The following is a 19,106-nucleotide window of genomic DNA, read 5'->3' as shown; positions in this document are numbered from 1 at the left end:
TAAAAAGTAAGTTTTCTAATATAGAGATGAGAAAGAAAAAATGTTTCTGTATTTAATCATATTAGTGGGTTATTAGTACCTGCACAAAATATGTATGAGTTATAAAGTACGTGTTTCTTTATTTACAGTTATGCACAAAGCAACATAATTGATTATCTATGTTATGCTTACTGCGAAAACAGTGCTGTGCTTACTATATATATATATAAGTCTAAAAATAGTTGGACTGAATACAAAAGGTAATACACTAAGAACACTGTTTCTATAAAACTCTTAAAAGAAACTACTGTTTCCAACATTTGTCTTTACTATACCTTGTCACGATAAATCAGATTCGAGAGAGTGTTGGAGTGAGACTAAATAAATGAGAAGTTATTTTTAAAACAAAATATCGCATTCACTTAGAACTACTTCAGTGTTACATGACTAGTCATCCTTATCCCACGTTGGTTGTATTGTGATCTCTAGGAATTACAATATTATCTTAGTCTTACACAAAATTGCGTGTAGCTATGTTCTTTAGGGTCAGTAGTAAGTATCACCTAATCTTAAGAATTACAGACACAAAGTAACTGGAAACAATATTAACTTAACGGTTTTCTTGATTACTTCTTACCTAAAAAAAATTGAAAACCTGGCACATACTCAGAATAAAAAATGAATTTCGAATCAAATATTAATACTGTAGAAATATAAAATTCTGTGCTATTTTCCTAATCACAATGAGCATTGCTTATTCTTTTCTTATTTTCTTGATATACAACATGAAGGGATTTTCACATTATAGACACAATGTATGAGAGCCAAAACAAATGTTGTAGTTATCAAACTAATTCTGTAACAATCTTAATTTGACGTTATCTGATTAAACTGGTAACTGGGCATGCTGTTGATAGACCTAAAATGTTACGAAATGGCTCAAATAACACAAGCGTAAAGATAAGCATTTAGACAGTATCTATGTCACAATAGTATATTCCAAGATACAGAGCACTGAGAGTCAGTAAGTATTAAACTTCACGATGTATTTATTCTCCTTTATAATCTCTCTAAAACCAGAGACTTTTGCCCAACAAGGAATACATTACGCATTTGTATTTGTATAACTACGTACATACAACTCGTTTTGTTTCATAATAACACTCTGTAGTTGCTAAGTATTTTAAGATAAAAATTTCGAACTACTTTTTTATGAAAGCGCTAACAAATTTTAGTTAAAATCATAAGTTTGTCTTTGATTTCTTGGAAAGGAAATGAAACTTAAATGTGTAAAATGAATGCTTTACGTTTCACATAATAATCGAGAAGAAACTTTTAATATTCACGTAATAAATTATATATATAGAAATTATACGTATGTTATAAAACATGAATAATGTATCGATTCATGATTTTGATGACATACAGAAATGTTAAATTTTAAAACAATTTTGATTTTTCTTTTTCTGCTGTTTATTGTTGAATATCTTGCAAAACATGATGCCGAAACTTCATCCTAGTCTTACCTCTGGCCTTTTGATTACGTGGATCCTTTCTTTGACAGTAAATAGGGCTCGGTTAGAAGCTGATTCTTCATTAGATCGGATCGATTGTCTACCTGGTGGTAAGCAAGAGTATGTGTTTTAAACTTGTTGTGCATTATGGTTCACAGAATGGATGCATGGGAGATTGTGTAAGTTGACAAGTATTTTCCCCAATACATTATTGCAAGTGGTAAGATAACGACGATCAATTATTTTTAACAATTAGGGCTGCTTAATAAAGAATGCATTTTCACGTTTTTCTACACATCAGTTTATTAATTGTAAGAACTATCGTGCTAACTTATTTAAGCATTTAATTAGCAGAAGAACCTTTGTTTCATTTCCTAAACCTGTGAAAAACAGTAAAAGTTTAATACGTATATATTATGAGTTATTTTCTGCAAAAATCTCACGTACAAAGATGCGTATTTTTATTATTATATTATACTAGCCAATTGCCCGTGGCTACAGTGCATCATATACATGTGTGACGTATTCATGACGTCATATCTGCATCCTGAAAATGGTGAAAAATAAGGTTCTTCGTTACAGGAAATGGAGGCGATACGGGAAAATCGTGACCCCTAATGCTAATATACATACACATAGGATAAAAATTTCGCGAAGATGGGGGTTGCACATCGCGAAATAAAATAATTCTTCCAGTATCATATAAGCAAAGCTCCATTATAATATGACTATTAAGATATGAACACTGTGTTAATAGTTATATTGATCGAAACTTTTTATGTTTAATTAAGGATTTTGGAGGTATTTCTCAGTTGATATTCTACGGGTAGAAAGGTGGAGTTCAACATTTAAATAATTTCTTTAAAAAACCAGTATGAAACTGTTCTAAACCTAGGTATCTTGTATATATTGTGCTTTTAGTTTATCGTAAAGAAGGAATTTCGGCAATGGTGAATGAATATGACGCCAACCATTAAACGTTTTTTTCTCAATTACATAATAAGTACTCCACCTTTCCTTCAGGGCTTAGCGTTAAGTTTAAGAATTTTGCTAAAATTCAGATTTCGATACTTGTGGCGAGAAGAACACAGATAGCTCATTGTGTAGCTTTGTGCTTATTAACAAACAATCCATTCACAAGTAACAAGTAATGTTTTTTTCTTCTATTTTGATTGGTTATTGGTTGGTTGTATTAAAGCACAAAGCTATACAATGGGTTATCACTGACAACCACGAGTGTCGAAACCTGGCTAATAGTATAACGAGTATGCAGGTATACCGCTGTGCCACAAGGAAACTTTTTGATCTTGAGAGGGTTTGCAGTTAAACTTTCTACGCTGCCTCGACACAACCTGATAAATCCAAGAATGAGTTATTCTGTAATAATGTCTGGTATTTTTAACAGTACTAGAGAGTATATATTGTGGCGCCTTTGAAAATAAATAAAAAGCGATTTTTATAAAACCGCCTTTCCCAAAACAATCGTCACATTCTAAAATTTAACAACTGCACTAAAGTCTCAATTCAGTCAAAAGTACATTGGTTAACCATAAAATTTTCGTAAACACATGGCCATAAAAACATTGTTCTAAATGAACAACATTTAATTAGTAACATTTATAATTTTCCTGCTACTAGGTATTGTTTATCCATAATAGCGATATTATTTACACCTTAGGCATACTGAAAAAAAATAGTATGTTATGGTGTGAAAAACAAAAGTATATAAAATTGTTAGTAAACAAACAAATTAACTCTTAAACCTATTTTTACTTGTCTTGACACTTTATATTTTATTTTTCACTCTCTGAGTGACTCTAGAATAAGTTAGTAGTTAGTGTGCAAGAACTATGGACCCGAGAGCTCACGTTTCCTGTCCTATTATCAAAAAAGAAATCTAAATTTGTACATTGATGCATGGATACACAGAGCATTATAAGTGTGGCAGTAAAATACTACTATTTGATAAGCATAGTTCAAGAGATAACTATGGAGTTGGTGACTAGCTACATTCTTTCTAGTCTATCAGCTCAAAATTAAGGATGTTAAAGCAGGTAATCCTTGTACAAATATTCGATAAAAATTTCTCTAGGTATTTTCTGTACCTTTGAGAAAACCAGCTTTTTTGCAAATCAGTAGTTTAGTTTTTATTTCACACGTATTTCAGAGATGTGGAGTTTTAACTAAGTTGGGAATTACTTTGAGATTTCTGAAATCTACACCCATTTTCAATGAGCTTTTAATTGATTTTTAAAAATATTCATACTAATATTTAGGCTTAACTCTAAAGACCTTACGAAACGTGAATAGCAACTGCAATTTTTGCACAAAAAATCATCTTTATTCAGTTATAATTTTCGGGAAGAACATAATGTGTATATACAGAAATATATAGACACAATTTGAAATAATATTTGATATTAGAAGCTTCGAAAAATGGGCATTCACAGTTTAGTTTCCTTTGAAGAAACACACTTACTAGATTAACGTACTCCCTCGGGTTAGTACGCCGGTTTCATCGAAAAAAAAAAGTTCAAAATATGCAGTCAAAGTCATGAATACAACACATAGCTTCTAGCAATTGAACAAATGTTGAACAATGGTGTTCTTTTTCTAAACTTTTGCTTCTAGTCCCTGCTGGTTTATCAGCTCCACGAACAATGGGGATCTTAAGGTTAAAATTGCTTGACTATATGGAATGCTTAAACTTTTCCAAACGCAAGTAGTTCTGGCTATCAATTCATTTGAGATGTAATAAAAATCTGGTTAAAAAAGCTTTCAAAACAGTAAGATAGAATAAAGTGTTTGTATGATATAGATTAGTGTCAATCCAAAGCAGCATAATCAGATGAGGAAGGTTTCACGTTGCATTTTTAGCACAAATTTGTTTGTTGTTGTTTTGGGTTTTTTTCTAGTTGTAACTAGATATTAATTAGTTTATTTTGTAAAGTATAGGTGCATGATATAAACTAAATTACAAGATACAATTTTATGGAATATATTTAAGAAACTTTGGATATAAATAAATGTTTTTAAGTTTTGTATGTATTTTAATACAATGAACGTCAACAGAGATCCGTGGGAAAGTTGAGTTTTTTCTGGGATAAATTTAAAAGAAAATAATAGTTAATTTAAAATTAAAACACATTAAAGCGATATTAAGCTAGCTAAAAAATATGAAAAAGTTATAACTATACTACGACCGACCTATAGAAAAATAATTTTCAGAATATCACAAATAAAGAAAAGGTATATTACTAAAACATTTTATTATTCTTGTTCTTTCAAAAGCGGACATAATGTTAAGTTGGTAAACACGTGTATATTTTACCAGCAATAAGTAGATGTTTAACACGTGAATCCAACATCTGGAGTTCACAATTAATTTTGTGCAGGTGATAAGATTTCACTTTGCGTGTGATATATATTTAAACACATATTTCCTTATCAAATTCTTATTATACTGAAATATCTTGATTTAATAAAAACATTGATACAAACATTTGAAAAACTTTAAACTGGTGTTTTATAATTAAATATTCTAGATACAATAGTCTGTATTAGCTCATTTGTGTTCTTTAATTACTTTTATATACATATTAAATATGTATATTAAAAACACGGTGATATCAAAACACATATTTAATACGAACATTTCGGAATTTCCTTAAACTCTATCATCAGCGTTAATATCTCACAAACAAGGTAATACAAAATATTCGAACTACAAAAAAATAACATTAACAATGACCAAGTTTTCGCATACAGTTACCGGCGTTTTTAATATTTATAATAAAATTTTGTTTCTACCTGAAATATTAAATATATAATTTGCATTTAACTTGCAATTAGTATTAAAAATACACAATAAATATTAAATGATTAATGTTTCCTCACATTAATTAATAAACGATTCTCTTCTATGTTAATAAATCACGAGGAAGTATATGAAATAAAAACAACAACTTCTTATGGCAGGTGTAGAATATGGAGAAGAGAAATGTTTAACAAAAGGCTGTGTTTGGGATCCAAGCGTCAGTAGTGGAGTTCCTCACTGTTTTTTGCCAAAAAAGGGTTATGGATACAAAGTAGCTTCTGCAAAGATAGAATATGGCCGCAGTTTTTCTGTTGAGTTAGAAAGAATTGCTGTCGATAAATCCCTGTATGGTGAAGACTACAACAGAATAACTTTTGAAGTTACCTATATATCAAACGAAATATTGCGATTTAAGGTTTGTTGTTTGAGATGATGTGGTAATAAGTTTAAAAAATGTTCTTAGTAAATGTATCGTTTCTAAACACAATCATTTTCTGAGCTTTAATTTATATTTTTTAGATTTGAGAAACCTTTTTACGTTTATATTAACTCGAAAATAATTAAAATGGTTTACGCAGTCTTGTATAAAGTATATTAAAACGAATTCCAAAATATAAATCAACAAATAACATGACAACCACAGCTAATATAAATTCGCGAGGAGATGGCTTGTATCAAAACTATATTTTCAGATTGTTTGTTTGTGTGACGAAACCAAAATTTGACCGCTTCTTGGAAGCGAATGCAACAGACCTTTCCAACATAAAATATTATTATACATAGACCATAAAAACAGAATCAGTTTGGCGATTCACGTTTCCCGAGACTCGGATGTCCCTTGTACTTAATGACATTGAAAAACAAAAGGATATGGATCAGCCTGGGGCAACAGCTACGAAAAGTGGTGTTTGACATGTAGTAACAGATTAAATGCATGAAAAGAATAGCAAGTAGTGAAAGTCATCAACGTCTCTCAGGCAACAATATTCAATATAATCAAGAAAGATTTCCGTTCTGAATAAGCGATGCAAGTGAAGTGAGCACAAAGTGCTTCCATGACATACTTATTTAGTCGCTTACCTTAAGTAACTGGAGAATAAAACAAGTATTCATACTATTCCATACGAGACACGCCCGTCAAGTCATCGAACAGAGACTTCTATGCGATTGGACTGTTGAAATAGACGGTAAGGAATTGTGGTACTCTAATACTAGACACATTATGGAAATTTTGTTTTTCTTACATCAAAGCCACATCGAGCTATCTGCTGCGTTCACCGAGGGGACCCGAACCCCTGATTTTAGCTTTGTAAATCCAGAGAATTACCGCTGTCTCAGAAGGAACATTATGGAAAGCAGTGGCGAATAAATGTGTGTGTACCCTAGACATGAAAACATTAAGACCGAACATATTTCCATGAAAACTTCGTTTACAGGCTATTGAAAAGATACATGGTCGTTATATACAGCATGACTGGACGTAGTAATGCACCCAAATCGTTTTCGTATGGCTTTCTCAACCTTTTTAGTTAATATAGTTTGGTTGTAAGAAAATTACCCAAATAAACAAATTCGTAAGAAAAAAGTTATATTTCTACTATACGGTTTAGAGATGTCATTTTACTGAAACAAATATTATAATATGTATTTCAAAGAGAACGTTTTCCCGATGACTTTTTAATAGATAGATTGAAAACTGACAATGGATTCAGGAAATTATATTTTATTGGCTTTATTTTTGTTTTTCCAGCTAAGGGACATAGAAAATAAGAGATTTCAAGTACCAGTACAGGAGAAGTTTAAATTACTAAACGATTTACCAGAGATTAGCACGTTAGCGTATACAATTGATTTCAATGAAACGATAGGAGAACAATTCAGCTTTACTATACGTCGAAGTTTTGATAACACCACACTGTAAGTATTATATTTCAGTATTAGATAAATATATTCTGATTAATTCAGAAATAAGAAATAAGAAAACTTTAGATTTTCAAACATACGTAATAGCTATATAAAAAAGACAATTAATAATATTCAATTGTTTCAAAAAATACAATGGAACGAACATTCAAGATTACATATTATACAAAAGCAAGACATCCTGAAGTTTCATAAATACATTTTAAAAACTATGTGCTAGGGATCTAATTCCTTTTCAAGATATGTAATATCCTGATTCATTATTCATACAATAAATTTAAGAGATGTTTTTCCATCTGTTACTGTCAAGGCAGGAATAACATGAAATATAATATTACCAGCCATCATCAATGAAAATTTCTTTCATATAATGAACACTGATTTTTGTTCTTTGATACCCCTACATCTACAAGAAACATCTCTTAAATCTATCTGATCAAACTTTTGGATCCAAGTATTGTTTCTATTCGATTTAGTGCGTGATTTTTATTGTGGTGAGCATTTAACTTCTCGTGTTTTAGTAATATCGTCTTATCGTGGTTCTTGATGAAAACATTAATATTATGTTCTCGAAATTAACATTTATAATAAATTCAGGACGCGATGCCACTTCGGACGGGTAAACAGACGTATCCATCTGCCATGTAAAAATACTCGTTATTCTTGATTGGATAAAGTTATATTATTACAATGTATATCATTTTAACTGGATTTTGTTATGTTCGATATATAAAATTTAATTAAATGCAAAAACGAAGGTCTTCAGTTTTAATGTACATTTTCTACGTTCATATTCAGTAACTTAGTTTATTATTAATTAATTTATAAAATATTAAGATGGTGTGAAAAATAAATAATACTGGTTATATAACTATCGATCTTCTGCTAACAATGTGAAAAGTAATTTTATATATATTGATCAAAGTTGAAATAATAAATTCCGGATTTAATATATTAATTCTTGAATCTGTCTTCTTCTACAGTTGGGATACAAGCATAGGAGGGCTTACATTTGCTGACCAGTTTCTACAGATTGCTACCTATCTGCCCACGGAGAATATTTATGGTTTTGGAGAGAATGTGCATGAGAGCTTTAGACACAATATGCAATATAGAACATGGCCTCTATTTTCAAGAGATGAACCTCCATCTAACGTATGTTGGATTTTAAATTTTAATACTATAAAAAGATATAAAATAGCACACAATAGTTGCACACTTAAATAGTTGTTGTTTTTTCAGACTAACCGCATTAAGAATAATCTTTTAACGTTCTATATTGTAACTACTTGTCAGTAGTATGAGTATTTTGTGAAGAGTGGTAAACATAGATAAAGTCAGAATATCTATCAAGATTCAGCGGATAGCAAGTTAAGATTCATCCTGTAGGTGCGGTTTATTACGTAATAATAAACTGTAAAAGTAATCGAGGAATATTAACTAATAAGCATGAATAACTAATTGCTTTCCAAGGTTACTCATCCACCATGTACACTATATTTACATGGTACTAAAGTTGATTCTAAAATAGATATAGCTATTTGTAATTATTCTATACATTTTGCTAGCTCGGGTGATAATTTTACAGAGTATCTCAGCATTTTCGATAAGTCTATGGATTTACAATGTTAAAATCCAAAGTTCGAGTTTGCAGGGTGGTGAAAATAGATAAACCATTGTGGCATTGCTCTAAAATAAAAATCCGATCCTACATTTTCTTTTCTTTATATATGCTATAAACTACAACTTCAGCCTACATTTCAATTTATTGTTTGTGTCTTTCTGTTTAAAGCGCTCTCCCGTGGGCTAAGCGAGAAATCTTAAAGCTTGTGATATTAAAAATCGTTTTTCCATACTTTCTTTCCTGTACCTGGTGGGGCAGCGGTAAGTCTTAGGATTTACGATGCTAAAATCAGGGGTCCTATTCCCCTGATAAACAGAGCAGATATCCAAATGTGGCATTCCTATAAGAAACAATACACATACACTATCTTACTTTCCAGTGGTATAGCGGTATGTCTACTGGCTTATACTGATAGAAACCGGGATTCAACACCCCTGGTGGGCAAAGCACAGACAGCCCTATGTGTAGCTTTATGCTTAATAATAAACAATAACAACAATACTCTCGTTGAGCAGAGCGCAGATAAACTAGCTTTGTGTTTACCTCTTGTGGCACAGCGGCATGTCTGCGGATTTACAATGCTGGAAACCGGGTTTCAATACGCGTGGTAGACAGTGCACAAATAGTGTTTCGTGTAGCTTTGTGCTTAATAGTAAGCAAACAAAATTTTATTAACAAAGAAATAACCATTCGAAGCTCTGAGCGTCTGATTATAAACTAAAACTAAAAGGTAATACAGGATAAATAACTTAATTTACACATATTTTCTGGAAATTTATATTATCTAAAACGATATAAAGTTTAAACACTCAATTCTTTGTCAGGGAAATGTTAAATATGTTATTTTTATTAAAACCAGCCGCGTTACACCCATGGCTTTGGTTTATAAGAAACGTGAAAAGTATATTTAAAAACTGTATAGGTTTTCATTGTTACATATAATTTATCATGTAATAATTATTTTAAAAATGACAACAATTTAAGAAATATACATTATTTGCTTTTCGCTGTCAACGAAATAACGTGATTACTTAAAATTTTCTTTAAATGTATATTATTTTATTTTAAAAAAGTCATTTCCACCTTTTAGTTGTTTTCGTAGAATTTTATTTATAACTGAAATAGTAGGTTTATTCTTTATCTTATTACAGGGTAATAGAAACCTGTACGGTGTTCATCCTTTTTACACGTGCTTAGAAAACAATGGGAAATCTCACGGTGTTCTACTTTTAAATAGCAATGCCATGGGTAAGAATTTATATCTTGTTAGCTCATTTTTTTGGTTATTGCTTTCTTAAAAATATCAATAACAACAGAGTATATAAACTCTTCTTATATCATGCTTTGTCAAACTTACGAAGGTCATTGAATGTGATTAAATTGTACTCAATAAATCATTACGAGTGAAAAAAATATAGGTGTTTATTCTTGAAACTTTCTTTACAATCTTATGTCTAACTTATCCTATTTAGTAAAAATATCATTTACATAAGCTTATTTTCTTCATCTAAAGAAGAGACATTTTTCCGTCTCTTTAGAAAGAAAAGTATTTACAGATATATATGTCTAAATCTTGTAATGCAATTTCGTACAATGATTACAATAGCAGCTTGAATCAAATCTAATAATTATTGTAATGACCATCACTAATACTTAATTTCAATTTTTTTAACTGAGAAATTTTCTGCATATTTCATTAATGAATATTAATTATTTTAATAAACAACTCACATGTAACCCCATTTCCCCAACAAAATTATAATGAATCAATACCCTACTATTCCAACAGTTTCGGCTCTGCATGGTCAGGTGGTTAAGGCACTCGACTCGTAATCCGAGAGTCGTGGGTTTGAGTCCCCGTCACACCAAACATCCTCACCCTTTCAGCTATTCGTTGGTAAGAAAGTAGCCCAAGAGTTGGCGGTGGGTGGTGATGACTAGCTGCCTACACTCTAGTCTTACACTGCTAACTTGTGTAGCCCTTGTGTAGCTTTGCGGGAAATTCAAAACAAATCAAACCAACAGTTTTGAACATTTGTTTTATAATTATTGTCCAGAATTTCTCTGGTGTTCTGTTTTTTTACAAATGAAATCGTTATGTAAGTTCTAATAATAAAGTTGATTGTCATGTTACTAATAATCTAATTTCTTTTACAGACTACACTCTTCTACCTGCACCAGCTCTTTCATACAGAACAATTGGTGGCATTTTAGATTTCTTCATCTTTTTGGGTGAAACTCCGGAGGACGTTATTTTTCATTACACTAGCGTGAGTAAATTGCAAAACATAAATTCTCAAAGCTGCATACAAAGAAAATTACTATGAACAATCTAATCTTTAGTATGAATTTGCTCTAGCATGGTTTTATTAATTGGCAACGCAGTTTGGAGCTATTAGGAAAACTATTAAGGAAATAATACTATTAAGTATTATTTAATAAATAACGTTTCGTTGGCAAATCTGAAATGTGGATACTAATGTTCTACTATAAATAACGCACATAATAATGATTTAAAGTAACACAATATCTATCAGTAGCAATCGATTAACTTTAGTTAGTTAAACAGTGAATAGTTTTAGGCCATGGTTTCTTAGAAATTAATATTGAATCCTTGTGTGTATGAGTATATACAAGTGTATAAAAATCATTTATGAAGAAGTTGGAAACACATAAAAATACGAGACTTAATTTTTTTCTTTTATTTAGATATTTCACTTTGTAATGTTCCTTTTTGCCATTGTTTTACATTGATGCCTACTGATAGGAAATAAGAATATCCTACGATTTTACGAATTTTCGATCAACAGATTTATATTAAAATATTTATACATAGAGTTATTTCCACGTTTCTGATTACCATAATGATTATACACTTTTCGTTATGATTATATTTGATGTTTTTACTGCGATTTGGTTGTCACCACATTTATTTGTATAATTTTATTTTTTTCCACAGGATTGAACATTAACTTCATCCTTTTTCTTACAGTTTTTACCTTCCTTACGTAACCTAATCATATAAGATGCTTTCTCATTTAAAAGTATCTGGGAAATATTTTTACTCTATGAGGTGTATCACCTAAAATAAATGCCTTAAAATTAAAAAAAAAAAACTTTATCTACATGGTTTCAATACACTTCTGTGAGAATAAAGTGTATAGTACCAACATAACTTTCACTTATCTATTGTGTATATAGTAAAAGATCTTACAGACATATTCACCAAGGAAGATAATGTAATAAATTTGTTTTGGTGTAAGAATTCAAAATTTAACTAATTCAAGTGTAAAATATAATTAAACGTAAAAAAGAATTATGCCAGAGTTTTTTGTTATTGCTCATTTCATCTCTGAGTTTTGTAGTTGCGAATATTTTAAAGCACACATTAAATCAGAGATTTGAAATACAAACTTCATCAGTTCCATTATTTGTTTGTGTTTGTGTATTTGGAAAAATTGGAAGTAGTTTGCGGTAAATTTCTGGACTTATGACACCAATATCCAAAATACTATTCCACGGTAGTTGAAGTGCTGATAGCTCAATGTATAACTTGGCAATGAAACGTTAATAATAGAATTTAAAAAATAATATATCTTACAAACTAATTTATAAAATCTTTTAAATGTAGGAATGAAGCGACACAAGTCTCCCAGTATCACAAAGTTATGTCTGTGTAGCTTTGGGCTAAATTACAAACAAACAAGCGACTTAAAGTAAAGCCTTTCATTGTTCAAAGGGTAATTAAAAAAGAATTATATATTAATAAAATCACATACTTAATGAAACTATGGTAAAATTTACGGTTACTTTGTTCTTTACATCATAGTAATTTGGATAGGTTGTTTTTAGATTTCGCGCAAAGTTACACGAAGGATATCTGCGCTAGCTGTCCCTAATTTAGCACTGTAAAACTAGAGGGAAGGCAGCTAGTCATCACCACCCACCACCAACTCTTTAACCACCGAATAATGGGATTAACCGTAACATTATAACCTCCAACGACTGAAAGGGCGACTATGTTTGGTGCGATAGGGAATCAACCCCACGACCCTCAGAGTACAAATCCAGCGCTTTAACGATCTCGCCATGCCGGACCAAGAAAGATTGTTATAAAAAGTTGTGAAAAGTTAAAACGCACATTTTAATTGATGTTTCTGTACCAGTAACACATAACGTTGTTGAAAATATATGTCTTTTGTCGCTCCATAACAGAGGAACTCGGATATTTTATAACCTTATACACTTTTCGTTTGTAACTGGAGTTCCATTTTTGCGAAGGACACAACACAGATAGACTATTTTGCAAGTTGAGCTTAAACAAATAAAAATTATAGTTCCTCAAATAAGAGCCATTTAAATATTAATTTATAATTCGAAAATACTTCTGTGTGCTTTTGTTTTAGATGTCAATGAAATTAATTTTTATTTCTTATGTGCCTGTTTAAAGAAATAAACATTGCCGTGCAATTCAAAAGTCAAGAATGCCGTCAGAACGGAACAAAAAATTCACCTTTCAGCCACAGTATAACCTAATGTTTTAAGGGAGAGCCTTAAAAATGTTGAATTACTGTATATGTAGCTAAATGTTCCCAAAGGAAGAATAACCGGAATAATCTGACTTAAAATAAAAGTAATATCTGTGTGTGCGTGTGTGTAGGAAGTAAGATGTTCATGATTTAAATGATTTAATAAATCTATTAACAAAGAGATTCGTCGAAAACTAATTTCATTATATCATATTAAAACAAATATTAATTTTAGTGTTAGATTTACTTAATATTTGATTTTTCATTATGTTTTTATATTGGAACATACATATAAGAAATATTACTTTACAAGAAATCAAAATACAATAAATGAGTAAGTAAAAAAAGAGCATACGTGTTAATTAAAAACGTCGCCACTGTGAACTTGAAACACGTTTTTTTTATATTTTCATTTCTCATGAATACCTTAAAAGAAAAAGCAGAGGTAAGTTTAATATTATTATAGAAACCCAGAAGTAAAACACAGTTATAAATCCAATAAAAACTATCATTTGTTTTATTGGACATCCGAATAATTATAAATAATTTAGAAAATTTCTATAAGATATATCTAAACCACTGAATCACTTTTATAAGTTTTAAATACCTTTTGCTTTTGTTTTGTTGTTCTTTTCTTCATTCTAGCAACCGATTTGTTGCATTTTTTATTTGCAGTTAATTGGACGTCCTGTGATGCCGCCTTACTGGGCCTTGGGATTTCAGATTTCAAGATATGGTTACAACAATATTGGCTCAATGATGGCAGCAGTTGAAAGGACAAGGAAGAATAACATTCCTCTGGTAAATTGTTATTGATTCCACATCAAAATTTATAAAGATAAATTTCCGAAAATTGTTAAATTACTTGGTGAAGCACATTACGTAAACCTAATGTATTATTTCGTTGTATATTATGAAATTTATTGACGCTACGGTATCCAATCTATTATAAAAGATAGCTACGATATCATTACTAATCTATTGTAAAGAATTAGCATTGAATTCTCTGTTATTGTTTTATGTATTTTGTACATATGTTGTATTTATGCTAAAAGAAATTTGTTAAAGTAACTAAAACATGCTCAAACATACAGTTAGTGTGAACGTGCTTTATGGTCACTATGATAAAAGCCAATACGACTAGACAGGTGAAGAAAAAGTGTCATTGGCCACTCTTTAGTTCTTCGCATTTTATAGCTGCACAATAGCAGGTATAACAAATGCTATTTACATTTACTTAATAATTAATCTAATATCTGTGATTTTAAAGGATGTACAACATGCAGATATCGATCACATGGACAACGAAAAAGACTTCACGTGGGATGAAAATAACTTTCCTGACCTAGATAAGTATATGGAAAGAGAAAAAGAAAAAGGAATGCATTTTATTATTATTCTTGTGAGTTTCTCTCACTTTTAGTATTTGTAATTACCATTGTAATATTGCATTTCTCACAAGGTGTTAAGAAATCGCACATTGGTCTACGTTTGATACAAATCAATTCTAAGTTTGTGTTAATGTAATTTAAAAAAAAGTGATATATTTTGACTTGGTTTTAAGAGATATTATGTCTACTTTTGATATAAATTAATTCTATATTCCAATAACCGTAATTTGTAAAAACGTGTTATATATTTCAGTATTAACCTATTCAAATTATCTGTTTTGTTTTATTTTGGATTTAAGTGAGAACGTGAAAATTATAAGTCAACGAATCTTGACGATAATTTGGAAATTAAGGACTAACAAACACATAAACCAATAACTTCTAAACCTAGACGTTATACGTTGTATGACAAAAAAATTGCCCATAGCTGAATAAGAAATTATCGGTGATGAGAAACGTTATACTGTCCTTTACGTTCGTTGATTGTGGCAAAACATAGAATATCATCTTGGACAGTTCATCATTTATTAGAGAGGAAATCAGAGAAATTACGCGAGATTTTCACTTTACAATGAGATAGTTACCCTTACAAGATGATCGAGTAGTTTCAAATTCATTAGATTTTAAAACAGTAGAAGTAAATATTTTAACATGTAAATTGTGAAAACAATTAACTAATTGATTGTGAGAAACTCCTGAAGTCTATTAACAATTGTTGATATGATTACTCAACAATCTTTCACTATCTAACAGGATCCTGCTATCGCAGCAAACGATTCTTCGTACGAACCTTATTTAGAGGGTCTGTCTCGAAATGTCTACATAACCTGGCCAGAAGACATTCCTGAAGAAGACCGAGATTATCCACCAATAGTAGATAAAAGTACTGGGATAATGTTTGGAAAAGTAAGCGTTGTTTTTAATTTTTCTTCTTTTTGTACGACTTCATCTCTTCTTTAACCAAATCTTCTTCATGGGTAACAGGTATTTTAACAAATGTTTAATATTACTTATACAAATGCTATATACATTTTACATTTACAGAAGAAGACATGCAAAAATATATAAGCTATAACAATCACTAAACTTTATTTTGAAAGCATCTACGCTCATTAACCATGTAAAAAAGTATAAATTAACACGCCTAAAGTACTTTTTGTAAATTACAATATTATAGTCAATTATTAGTATTGTTATTAACATTTTTTAGTTGTTTTATTGGTATGTTGTGAATACTTAAACTTGAAAATTGCTAATTTCAAACATGAAAAACACTTTGAAATAACAAACAAATTTTGTGTTTCCGTTCACATTTTTGTAGGTATGGCCTCCTGGTCCAGTAGCGTTTCCCGACTTTTTCAAGAAAGAAACTCAAGAGTGGTGGACAGATCAAATTGTCAAATACTACAACAATGGATTAAAATTCGATGGAATTTGGATTGTAAGTTACATTTCTCATAACATATTTGTTCCATAGACGGAAGAAGATTTTAATTTAAATATTAAAATAATATATTGTGTCATCTGTTAATGGTGAAAATGGTTCGAATAGTTAATTGTGGAGAAAGTTAACACCTTTAGAAATTGTCGCTTTTTTAAATAAGTGTTTAAAATCTTCCACCGAGAAACATTTCAAGTACAATTTAAACCAGGGGTTTCCGAAATTTTTAGACCTGCGGTGCTTCACATCAGAAAGAGAAACATTCCGGAGCTTTAATAAAAAAATACACTAAAAATAGAAACAATCAATCACTAGCACCAGATAAAGTTTACTTCAAACATTTAGAACATAAATTTAATTAAAACATCAATATTTAAAGAAAAATATTCACTTCCACTTACTTGTTCAAAACTTTTTGCTTGGAAAAATATTATCAGTAAAAGCACAATGTACTTATTTATTTATTAGTGGCTCGGATGGGCTTGCTTTTGTTCACAAAGTAGTTCAATATTTGGAGTTATGGTTGTTACCTGCAAGCGCAAATCATCTTCAATATTTAGCCTGTTTCTAAATTTGGTCTTTGTAGCTGTATACAGTGAAAATGTTTGCTCACGAAGATTTTTTACTGGAAAACGCATCAAAATTTTCAAAGTTCTGTTACTTATTTCAGGGTATTCCATGGTCATTCGAATTGAAAATTGTGTAATTTATTCTTGCTGAAATTTTGTTTTTAGGGTGTAATCAGTTCATATTGCTGTTCTTTCTCTTTCAAAGGCAAATTGTTAGTATTTGCAGAATCAACAACGGGAATTTTAATCCACAGTAATTTTTTTCTAAATGAAGAAGGAAGTACTTCCCAGTAGGTGTACACGAGTCTTCACTTAAGGAAATTTCATTCATAAGTAAAAGAACCACTGAGATTTTCAAAGCAGTCATGTTCTTCCATAAGTATATATTAACTCCAAAGTTTCAGCTGATATTGAATCCTTCCATTTCACTCTGAGCTTTGAAGTACGTTACTCTGGTTCCGTACATTGCAGCATTCACTTCATTTAGATAGGCAAATACGTCCGAAAGATAAACCACTTTCTCTATACAGCATTTTTTCTTTAATTTGTTTGCAATTTCAAAATGGCATTCAGATAAAAAGATACCTATCTCCTCACGCAGTTCATAAAACTGAGGAAGCACCTTCCTCTGAGAAAGCCATCGGACTTCAGTATGAAACAGCAAATTTTTGTGGATTGTTTGTTTGTTTGTCAATTCCGAACAAAGCTACTTGAGGGCTATCTGTGCTAGCCATCCCTAATTTAGCAGTGTAAGACTAGATGAAAGGCAGCTAGTCATCACCACCCACTGCCAACTCTTGGGCTACTCTTTTACGAACGAATATTGGGATTGACCGCACATTATAACGCCCCCACGGCTGAAAGGGCGAGCATGTTTGGCGTGACGGGGATGCGAACCCGCGGCCCTCAGATTACGAGTCGCATGCCTTAACACGCTTGGCCATGCCGGGCCAATTTTTGTGGAAACTTCCCATATACTGACAGAATAAACTGAAGATCCTCTCATTGAGTGGTCTTGATTTTGTAAAATTAACTATTTTTATTACATCACCAATACCTGTTTTAAGTCTTCTCGCATTCATTTCATTGCAAGCGCATGACGATGAAGATAACAGTGGATACTCTCGATGTCTGGGTTTTTCTTGTTTATACGTGCCACTGCGCCTGATAATTTTCCAATCATAGCTATAGCCCCATCGGTGCAAATACTTAAGCAAAGCTGCCATTGGATCTTATGTTCTTCCATAAATAAATCTATCAGTTTAAATATTTCTTCGCCTGTCGTTTGAGTAGGGAAAGGTTTGCAAATTAGCATGTTTTCTTCGAAACTAGCTTCGTGAATATAGCGAACCAACACGAACAACATTGCATAAAATACGACGTCTGTTGATTCATCTATCTGAAGCGAAAAATGTTGGACTCACTTTTACTCGCCTTATTAACTCCGTTAAACAATTTGTTGACATATTCTTGATTCTTCGAGAAACCGAGTTGTCAGAAAAGGACACAGAGTTAATGTTTATAAGAAATTATTCATCAATTGTGCACTGTACCAGATCTTTTGCGCATAACTTATCAGATTTTCTGCAACTGTATGAGCTTCACAGCTTTTGCAGTGCGGTAACTAACAGAATATGAAGCAATAAGAGCATCTCTGTTGTCCTAATAGAAATGTAGTTTTCATTTAATAGCAAACACTTTATCTAGAAATACTCGGAAGATGGATTTTTTAATTTAAAGTGTTTGGTTTCTAGATGCCGTTTTAACTTTGCTGGATGCAAACTACTGTTACTCAACACTGATCCACATTCAACACACAACCCACTAGGTCTATTATCATTACCTGTCCATGTAAAACCACATTCAATAAAACTTTCATCATACTTTCTTTTCTTTCTTGTTTCGGTACTTCTTGCATCATCCTGCGTTGAAGTGCTTGCACACGACGATAACGCCGATGAATTCGTATTAGGCCTAAGCCTAGGAAGTCTGTTTCTCGACATCACTGATATCAAGTGTGTTTAATTAAACAACAACGAACCTAATCTAACCTAACAATTATCCATTATAATTGTCGTAAATATAATTATACTTTGAAATTAAAACGATCACTACCTATGGTTCACCGATGTTTCATACGAAAATTACTAGGCTATCTTGCATCACCAATGACGCATGCGATCTTGAGATTGTGCCATATCTACTAGCAACCAGTGGTACTACTGTCAAAATTAATTGAGCTTGTATTAACACTTTCACCGCGAGAACTTCCCCTAAGCTGAATAAAACTGTCTGGCGTTAGGCAGAATAAAACATTAA

At 31.2% G+C, this 19,106-nt stretch overlaps 1 protein-coding gene across 1 annotated transcript in view; it reads left to right on the top strand.

Moving 5' to 3' along the window:
- The first annotated feature begins 944 nt into the window (after window positions 1-944).
- Window positions 945-19,106, top strand: part of LOC143237616 (putative maltase-glucoamylase 2) — a 51,951-nt gene continuing 33,789 nt past the window's right edge. Inside the window, exons 1-11 of the mRNA XM_076477065.1 lie at window positions 945-1,003; window positions 1,452-1,603; window positions 5,472-5,725; window positions 7,061-7,227; window positions 8,217-8,388; window positions 10,009-10,105; window positions 11,015-11,127; window positions 14,062-14,187; window positions 14,657-14,788; window positions 15,531-15,683; window positions 16,099-16,218. Coding sequence (XP_076333180.1) covers window positions 1,477-1,603; window positions 5,472-5,725; window positions 7,061-7,227; window positions 8,217-8,388; window positions 10,009-10,105; window positions 11,015-11,127; window positions 14,062-14,187; window positions 14,657-14,788; window positions 15,531-15,683; window positions 16,099-16,218 — 1,461 coding nt within the window. The 5' untranslated portion in view covers window positions 945-1,003; window positions 1,452-1,476. The remainder of the gene's footprint in view (window positions 1,004-1,451; window positions 1,604-5,471; window positions 5,726-7,060; window positions 7,228-8,216; window positions 8,389-10,008; window positions 10,106-11,014; window positions 11,128-14,061; window positions 14,188-14,656; window positions 14,789-15,530; window positions 15,684-16,098; window positions 16,219-19,106) is intronic.

Source organism: Tachypleus tridentatus, chromosome 13 (assembly GCF_004210375.1).
Source record: "Tachypleus tridentatus isolate NWPU-2018 chromosome 13, ASM421037v1, whole genome shotgun sequence".
NCBI lineage: Eukaryota > Metazoa > Arthropoda > Merostomata > Xiphosura > Limulidae > Tachypleus > Tachypleus tridentatus.
This window is presented reverse-complemented; position numbering and strand designations above follow the sequence as displayed.